General features: G+C 65.0%; 1 protein-coding gene across 7 annotated transcripts in view; it reads right to left on the bottom strand.

Annotated features, from left to right (window-relative positions):
* Nucleotides 1-8,051, bottom strand: part of FOXO6 (forkhead box O6) — a 37,345-nt gene extending 29,294 nt beyond the window's left edge. For 6 of the 7 annotated variants that reach the window (XR_009279492.1, XR_009279493.1, XR_009279489.1 and 3 more), the window contains exons 1-2: nucleotides 7,889-8,051; nucleotides 6,764-7,765 (exon numbers count right to left, since the gene is read on the bottom strand). Coding sequence is in view for 1 of the 7 variants with exons in the window: in XM_058856462.1 (XP_058712445.1) it covers nucleotides 6,764-7,189 (426 nt within the window). In the remaining 6 variants the exon portion in view is untranslated. Of the gene's footprint in view, nucleotides 1-6,763 lie in introns of all 7 variants that reach the window. The other variant, XM_058856462.1, reaches the window with a different exon arrangement.
* Between the last annotated feature and the right edge of the window lie 1,007 nt (nucleotides 8,052-9,058).

Raw genomic sequence — 9,058 nt, forward strand, 5'->3', positions numbered from 1 at the left:
GCAGCACAGCCACCAGTGCGTGTGGCCAGGACTGCAAAGTGCTTGGGGACCAGGAGAGTGGGCAGTGAGAGCAGCGCAAGGCTTTCCCATCGGGCTCCCAGCAGGACCTGGCACCCATCCCCTGCGCATTCCTTGGGGGCCTCAGCAGCGCCAGGGCTGGGCACGGAGCTGGCACAGCCCCACAAATGCCCGTCTCCACACACCCCAGGGCTGGCCTGGCTGCAGCCTCCTCCCAGTCCCGCAGGAGATGAGCCAGGCTCCCCGGGAGGAGGGCGAGGGTGTGGGCAGCGCCAGGCTGCGCTTCCCAGGGCTCACTCACAGCCTGACCAGAGGTACCCCCGTGGGGCAAGCGAGCAAAGGGGGTTTTTGGGGAGAAGAGGGGGGGTGAACTTTTGAACCCACAGGCAGGAGATCAGTGCATTACCTTAACGCGAGTTAAAAATAACCGTCTCGTCTCTCGAAATGAGCCTGTCTGCAATTACAGCTTGGCATGTCTGCTCCGGAGCGTCCCCGCGCTGGCACCGCGCCAGGCGCCTGCGAACAACCCTTGCCTTTCTTCTCCTCCGTGCCATTGCCTCTTTCATTTTTTGGGGGGCAGGGGGGGTGTTTTGTGCGGTTTTGAATTGGTGGGGCTTGTTTTTTCCCCGTCCCAAGGAAATCAAAGGCGGCCGCTCAGTGCCCCAGCTTGGGCTACCCCCACCCACCCAGCTACAGCCTTCGAAACCAAAAAAAAACCAAACTGTGCCCCAAAGCACAGCCACCTTGTGTCCCCCCAAGGTCCCCGAGGACAGGGGGACACTGTCACCAGCCCAGGCTCCCAGGAGGGAAGTGCAGTGGTCAGTAGGAGGCAGCCCGAGGTGTTTGAGGGTCCTTCCCGATGCACATCCTCCCGCAAGGCATGGGCTGAGCGCGTGTGGGGAGCCCGGCACGCCCAGGCACAGGAACACACGAGGGAACACACGAGGGAACACACGAGGGAACACGCGAGGGAACATGTGCCCATAGAGACTGCAGGTGCCCGGCAGCATCGCTGCCTGCACCCCCTGGGATCTGCCCAGCCCCACAGTCTGTCAGCACCAGGGGATCCGGGTGGAGCCATCCCACTGCCAGCATCCTGGGCTGTCTGGAACTCTCCTCAGCCCTACAGGCCCCAGGGAGCAGGAGCTGGGCTGAGTCGCTGCTGCTCAGTGCGTACAAAGTGCCACCAACCCCAGTGGAAAAGCCTGAGAGCCTCCCCGCTCCAAGGCCCTGCTGGGCCTGCAGGGATGCCCGGGGGTCCTGGGGAGGGAAAGAATGAGTCCCTTGCTGACAGAGTGGACACACAGACCCCAATATCACCCCATCCTGGGACAGCAGCAGTCCCAGGGGTGGACACCTCCTGGTGTCCCTGCCCATGGCAAGGGGTTGGAACAAGATGATCTTCAAGCACAAACCAGTCTGATTGTGATTCTATGACATCTCACAGCAGGCAGCAGCTCAGGATGCCCTGGGATGATGGAGCATCCCTGCTGGGAGGGAAGGAACCAGCCTGCCTTGGGGGTCCCCGGGCTCCCCGCCCAGTGCCTCCTCCTCCTCCTCCTCCTCTTCCTCCTCCTCCTCCTCCCCGCAGCGGGTGAAAGCGAGCTTTGTGCCGGGGCTTTCAGTTCCCCTGGCTGGCACCCGGCCAAGGCACCACATAATAATGAACAGATGCTGTCCAAAATGAGCCTCAGCGGCAGACAGGCGAGCCTCCGCGTGTCCTTCCGTAACCCAAAGTGCCTTTCACCCCGGCACTGAGCAGGCACCTTCGCTGGGAGCCGGCGGGAAGCGTCAGGATAATTAAAAGTAACGTGAGCTGGGAGCAGGGAGCCCACCATGGTGGGTGCAGGGGACAGGGGGGTGTCAGGGCGAGGGCAGACCCAGCTGCAGAGCAACCCCATGGGAGACCCAAGGACACGGTGGCTGTGAGGCCTGGGATGAACCCCAGAGATGGAGGAGGCAGCCTGGGGATGGGGGTCCAACCATGCCCAGACCCTGCTGATGCACGGGGAGGGGACATTCGTCCCTTTTCTGTAAATTCCGTGCCAGGACCCAGAGGTGACAGGTGTCCAACACCACTCCTTAAGCTCCAAGGGCCTCCCACTGCCAGCAGCATCCCAGTGAGGGTCCCAAGGAGCCCCAGCTCACTCCTGGCCCGACCCACAGCCTCCTTAAAAAATACTTCCAAGGTTTTTAAATTACAAAATCAATTTCCTAGCCCAGGACGCTGGTCCTCCTCCCATCCCAGCACCAGGACACAGAGAGAGGGATGCACAAGGGGAAGGATAGTGAGAATGCCAGGCTGCAAGCACTCTTCTAGTCCACAGGATCTTAACTGTAGTTTATATTCCAGTGGTTATTAAAAATAAAGGGGGAAGTGGGGGAGGAAGCTAAGAGCAGAGCAAGCTGTTCATTTGGAGCCTTTCCCTGGGGTTTAATAAAGCCCCACTCGCTTCTGTAGTATCATTTTTATGCTATCATAAAGCCGGACCATTTAGCAGGTTTGTGTTACTTCAGCAGTTAGCGCTGCATGAGAAGCGATTCCAGAGGAAGGGAGAGAAGGGAAGGAAAAAAAAAAAAAAAAAAAAAAAATTTGAAGATGAAAACCTCCAAAAGGAGAGAGCAAAATGAGGTGGGAAGGAGGAAAGGGGATTCCTCACAGCCACACCGATGGCAGCACTGCAGCACATCAGGGGGATGTGAACAGGTGGGGAGACCCCCGCTCCAGCCCCGGGATGATGAAGGGTCAGAGACCCCAGCCCAGCATCCAGAGGGACCCTGCCTATGCTGGGGGGGTCCCCATCTCACAAGGGATCCCGGGGGTGCTGTGGGGACAGGAGAGCCAGGGTGGCTCATCCAGGAGCTGAAGAGGGTGAAGGAGCCCAGCTCCCCCCAGCCCTGCAAGCTCCTCGGGCTGACCGGGCTCTCCTGACCCCTGGAGCTCCCAGCCCAGCTCCCAGCTCTCTCTCCGGGAGCATCGGGCTCTCCCAGCTGCTGGAAAAATCTCCATATAAGGCGAGGATGGGATCCGTGACCGAGCTGAGCCGAGCCGAGCCGCCCCAAGGGGAGCCCTGAGCGGCCAGCCCGCACTCAGCCGGCCCCTGGAGCCCCCGAGCCCGCTGCTCCCCACACTGCTCCAAACGGGAGCCAGCCTGATGTGCACCCCTGTCACCCCAGGGCCGGGTCACACCATCCTCCCCTGAGTGTCCCTTCACTGCTGCGCCACCCCAGGGGCAGCACCCACGCCCTCAGTGGGGAGAGTCATTCCCATCGGTCCCAGGCGCTGCCTGGAGCCTCTCCAGCCACACTGGGCACGGCTCCAGAGGCACTGGCCCCATCCAAGAGGGGAAGAGCGAGAGGTGGCACCAGGGAGAGAGCTACAGAGCCAGGAGCTGCTCCCTGGAAGGGTCCTCTCCCCCTTAGCCACAGCTCAGGGCTCCACAGAGCAGCCTGGAACCCCAAACCCTGGAGCAGCAATGAGAGCTCTGACCACGCTCCCACTCCCACACCGTTTCCACACCTTTTTCTCCCTAATTCATTTCCTTCCTGCCCTGCAGGAGGACGGTGGCACCTGGCAGGGGGTGTCTCTGCACGGCAGCCCCGGCCCCCATGCCAGGCACAGCCGCCACGCTACCGACCCGGCAATAGAAAGGAGGAGGAGGTGGAGGGAGGGCTGGGAAATTAAGGTTTTCAGCGCTGTCAGAGCCGCATCAAACAGGCATCCACCAGCTGATGGCTTGATTGTTATATTTTGGATGTCAAACCGGAGCAAGCAGAACCCTTTAAAATGCATCAGTGCCGCTGCCTTTCTGACGGAGGGTGTTGGTTTCCCATTAACAAGAGGAAAGCGTGAGCTGGAGCAGAAAACTTCAAGCGCTTTGGAATTGATAAAATAACAACTCCCTAATTAAGCAGAACTGTCAGTCAGCGGGAGCCCGCTGCCCTGCATCGGGAAGCAGCAGCAGCAGCAGCTCCTGGTGCACAATCCCGACAGCTCAGCCCGTGGGGGGATGCACTTCCCGAGGATCAGCAGCCAGAGATCCCCACTGTGTTCTCCATCAGACCCAGACAGGTCCTGGTCCTGGGCCCAAGGCTGGGCACGGCTCAGGTGTTTGGGTTCTGTCCCTCAGTTTACCTCACCGTGAATGATGAGGCTGCTCCATCCCTGGAAGGGATTGAGAGCAGGTTGGATGGGGCTTGGAGCAACCTGGGACAGTGGAAGGTGTCCCTGGCTGTGGCAGGGGGTGGAATGAGATGAGCTTTTGGGGTCCCTTCCAACCCAAACCTTTCCAAGATTCTAGGATTTTATGACACCATGCAATGCAGTGCGCAGCCTGGTGGGGAAGGAGAGGCCTGACCCCAAAATGCAACCCCTGCCAACAGCTTTCCCTTTCAGGAGACAACCACCAGCCTGGGGCACACATTCCTGACAGACACACCAGACACCACAGCCAGGTGCACGTTCAGCACCCCCTGTGCCAGCTGGATGCAGGAAGGAGTCCGGCTGTGAAGGACCCTCCAGTGCTGGAGCAAGGCAGAGAGGGTTTGGAGAAGTCAAGAGTGGGATTTGAAGTGTTCAAAGCCAAGTTGAACACAGCTCTGGGCAACCTGCTCCAGTGGCAGGGGGTGGGATGAGATGGCCTTTAAGGTCCTTTCCAACCCAAAGCATTCCATGATCCTACAGAGCCTACAGCAGCACAGCCAGTGTCCGTGGGGACGCTGGGCCCTCAGACCCCACCATCCTGCTCTGGCCAGCACAAAGAGACTGTGAAGGAACCAACCAAAAAAGCAACCAGGACCTCGCTGCGACTCTGCCGCGCTGGGCACTGAAAAGCTGTAGCCCTGCCTGCTTCTCCCAGGCAGGGAACAGCAAATTCCCAGAGCCCTGGGGGCTCCCTCAGCACCCAGGGAGGGGACACCCGGGGGGTTTGGGACAGGGGACAGCCAGGAGGGACCATGGGCTGTGGGGAAGGTGTTTAACCCCTGACATGCTGGTGTCTGATGAAAGCACCACGCAAAGGGGGTCTCTGTTTGTCACCCTGGGCTGTTGCCAGCCCCCGCAGCTCCAGCCCCAGCTGGGCACTTGCAGCACCAAGAGAGGCTCCAGGGCACCCTGCTCTGCCCAGCCCGGAGTGCAGGGCACTTCACAGGGCAGTCCTCAGCCCAGCTGCAGGGTTCAAACCCCAGTGAAACCAGGGCGAGGGAATCAGCCCCAGCAGTGCAGCCCAGGCAGCAGAGCCACAGCAGAGGAGCTCCAAGCCAGAGATTGGCCAGGAAAGGGGACAGCATCCCATGAAGGGCTGCACACAGGGGAGTCCACCTGAGCAAGCAGCCCCTGAAAATGACCCTGGGGCTCAACAGCAGCTGGACTCTGAGCCTGTCCTCCCTCCTTGCACACCACACAACATGAAGGCCCCAATGACACGTGTGACTGCCTGGGAATCCCTTCACTCCTCATCCCAGTCACTGACAAATCTCCAGACCCCATCAGTGCATATCCCCTGCTGTCCCCATGGTGTGAGACCCTTCACCTGCCCAGGGCTGTGCAGGTCTCACCCCGGGCAGAGGTTTGAGCAGCTCCACACAGGCACCACCTCCTGCCACCTCCACATCCCTGACACCCTCCCCTCACCGCGGGGACACCAGCTGCCCTCAGCCCGCATCAGGAATGGGTGCCCTCCTCTTGCACAACAGCAGCTCCCACAGCCTGGATACAGGTGCCCTGTTGCCCAGCCTTCCTGCCCCAAAAAAACCCCGTTTGCACCCAGGAAGGACCCCCCGAGGTGAGCTGGATCTGGCCGGCCCCAAAGGAGCCAGGACACGCGTGCCAGGGCCATTAGGCTGGTGTGGGAGCCCCCGGAGCCTGGTAACACACTAATCACGCTGGAGGTGACAGGGCTTAGGGGAGGACTTAAGAGAAACTGGCTCCTTTTTACTGACACCATCTGGACACAGCCGATCTCTTCCCCCTTTTCAGCGCAGAGCCCAGCCAGAGGGGCCGGGCTGAGCCGGCCCCAGCACCCTCCGTGCCCTCAGCGGGGCTGGGGTGGCCGGTGCCGTGGATCCCCAGCTCGCAGCGCCAGAGAGGGGAACACCGCCTGCGCCAGGGAATCCTAAGGAGCCCAGGGTGCCAGGCGAGCAGAGAGCCGGGGAATGCCAGCCTGGAGCCGCGGGGAGCGTGCGCTGCCTGCCCGGCCCCCGGGAGGGGGACGCGGCCCCGGAGAAGGCGGGGGCTCAGCCAGCGGGAATGCACCGGGTAAAAGCCGCTCTGGAGACAGCAGTGTGGGAACAGCCCTCCGCCCGGCTGTCCTGCCACCGGCACACGGGGACCTGCCCCGGCCGCGGTCCCCACAGGAGAGCGGTGGTACCGGGATTATCGCTCGCTGTAGCCCCGTACTTGGGGCTGGCACTCACTGTAGCCCAGGGCTGGCTCACCGGGGAGAGCCGCCTGTCGCCATCCCTCGCCCCGACCTGCCGGGGGACGGCGGCACCGCTCCGAGCCTCAGCCCGGAGGGTGGCACCGGGACAAGCTCACCCCGGTTCCAAAACACAGCACCACGAGGCACCGGCTCTCCCCAAAACTTGACCGAGCCCTTATCTCCCCAGCTGTGAGGACGGCGGGGATCCCCCAGACCTCCCCACCAGGACCGAGCTCCGGCTGCCCCGGGAGAAACCTCCAAGCTCCGGCACAGCTCCGGGAGAGAGGGCAAAGTTGCGCTGGGGTTGGGGTCAGGGGGTCAGGTACCTTCCAGCCGGCGGAGCTGTTGCTGTCTCCTTTATCCTTAAAGTAGGGGACGTATCGCACCATCCAGTCGTAGATCTGGGAGAGGGTGAGGCGCTTCTCCGGCGAGCTCTCGATGGCTTTGGTGATGAGGTCGGCGTAGGAGAGGTTGCCCCAGGCGTTGCGCCGGGAGGTCTTGGCCTTGCGGAGCTGCCCCACATCCGCGCCGGGGGGCGGCGGGGGAGCGGCGGCGACTCTGCGCTCCACCGGGGCCGCCGCGTTCTCGGCTCCGTCCCCGCCGGCCGCCAGCGCCGGGGTTCCCCCCGCGCCCCCATCTTCCTCCTCCGCCAAGTCGGGGTGGGGGAGAGGCCAAGTGCAGGAGCGGGGACGGCTCTGCGGCTCGAAATCCGGGTCGATCTCCACCTGATGCGCCTGGAGCTTTTCTTCCATGGTCGCCTCCCCGCTGCCACCCCACAGCCCCCCCCGGAGTTACGGGCGGTTTCCACCCAAAAAAAAAAAATAAAAAAAAAATAAACCCAAACACGCAACAAAAACCCCAAAATCTCGAGAGGGAGAGGAGTGCGAAGGCGGGCTCCCTGCCCAGCTGGAAGGGAGAAGGGAAGGAGGAGCCGCTCGATGCGCGGGTCCTGGCGGGGGGAGCCCCGAGTCCGGGGGAGCCCCGGGTCCGGCGGCTCTAGGAGGCGGCTGTGCCCGGCGCCGCGCCGGGAGCGCCGAGCCGGGGGACACGCTGCATGGTCCTCGGCCGCCTCTCCAGTCCGGGCCGAAGCGGGGGGGTGTTTTTTGGTTCGGATTTGGTTTTGGTTTGGTTTTTACCAGCCGCGGAGCTCCGGAGCGGTTCCCGGCTCGGTAGCCAGCGGGGCGGCTGCGGGCGGGCAGGGCGCGGGGGCGGCCGCATCCATCGGGCTGGCGGCGCGGTCAGGCAGCAACAGATGAACCGGAGCGAGCGGCGGCGGGCGGCATCCTCGGCCGGGGACCGGCGGGCTCCGGGGCCGGGCGGCGGGGCACCTAAGCGGGGAGAAGCGGGACGGAGATAGTGGGAGCCCTCGGCGCGGCGGGCGCAGTCTCCCGCGGGCTGCCCGGCGCTAGGTCCGGCGGCTCGGCGGAGCCATGCTGGCGGGCGGCACGCACCTGACAGCGCCGGCGAGGGCGGCGGCGGGCGGCTCCCGCCCCTACGCCCCCCCGCTCCGCTTCAGCGGCCGCGCACCTGCCCGCCGCCGCCGCCGCCGCCGCGCTGCCGCCACGGCGCGGGCGGGCCACATGCTGGGGCGGCCGCGGCTCGCTCGCTCCCTCCTTCCCTCCCTTCGCCGTGCCCGTTCCCGAATGCGGGCGCCGCCGTGACACAGGGGGAGGGCCCGGAGGGGCGGGCGGAGGGCGGGGGAGGGGAGTGCCCCCGCGCCTCGCGGGGCAGCGGCGGGGCGGGACGGAGCGGAGCGGAGAGCCCCGGCACCGCGCCCCGGCACCGCGCTCCCCCCGCCCGGCCCGGGCCGCGACCCCCGCCCGGCCCCGCCGCGGCCCCACGTGCGCCCCGGGCGCCCCCCATTGTTGCCCCGGGCCGCGGCCGCCGCCTGATTGGCTGGAGGGGCCCGGCGGCCACGCCCCCCGCGCCCGCTGATTGGATGGGCGCCGGCGGGACGCTCCGCGCGCGGGGGGGATGAATGGGGGGCGCGGCCCCGCCCCGCGGGTGACGTCACGGGTGCCGGCTGCATCCGCGCGTCACCCCGGGCAACGCGGCCGCGCGGAGGGACACGCCCCTTTACTACGGGCCACGCCCCCAGCGCCTCGGCCACGCCCCCTCAGCGCCGGCGGGGAGACCCCGAGCGGGCCCCGCCCACCGCAGCCACGCCCCCGGGAGGACACGCCCCCTTTCCACGCTGGGGGAGATCCCGACCCCAACCCCGATCCCGACCCCAACCCCGATCCCGACCCCAACCCCGATCCCGACCCCGACCCCAACCCCGATCCCGATCCCCACCCCGATCCCGACCCCGATCCCGATCCCGACCCCGATCCCAATCCCGATCCCGACCCCGATCCCGATCCCGATCCCCACCCCGATCCCAATCCCGACCCCCGTCCCCTCGGGGCCCGTCCCGCCCGCAGCTCCCCGGCTCCATCAGCCCACAGCTGATGTCCCCCTGTGGGCGTGCGGTGACCGTGGGGTCGGAGCCGCGCAGCCCGCCTGTCCCGGCGGGGCAGCAGCACCGCGCTATTTTCCTGCCCAGCCGCACACAGCCCGGCAGCCTCGAGGGTGCAAACCCCTCCTGGTGCACCCACCTGCAGCTCTCACCCACTGGGTGT

The sequence above is a fragment of the Poecile atricapillus genome, chromosome 24 (genome assembly GCF_030490865.1).
Source record: "Poecile atricapillus isolate bPoeAtr1 chromosome 24, bPoeAtr1.hap1, whole genome shotgun sequence".
In the NCBI taxonomy this organism is placed as follows: domain Eukaryota; kingdom Metazoa; phylum Chordata; class Aves; order Passeriformes; family Paridae; genus Poecile; species Poecile atricapillus.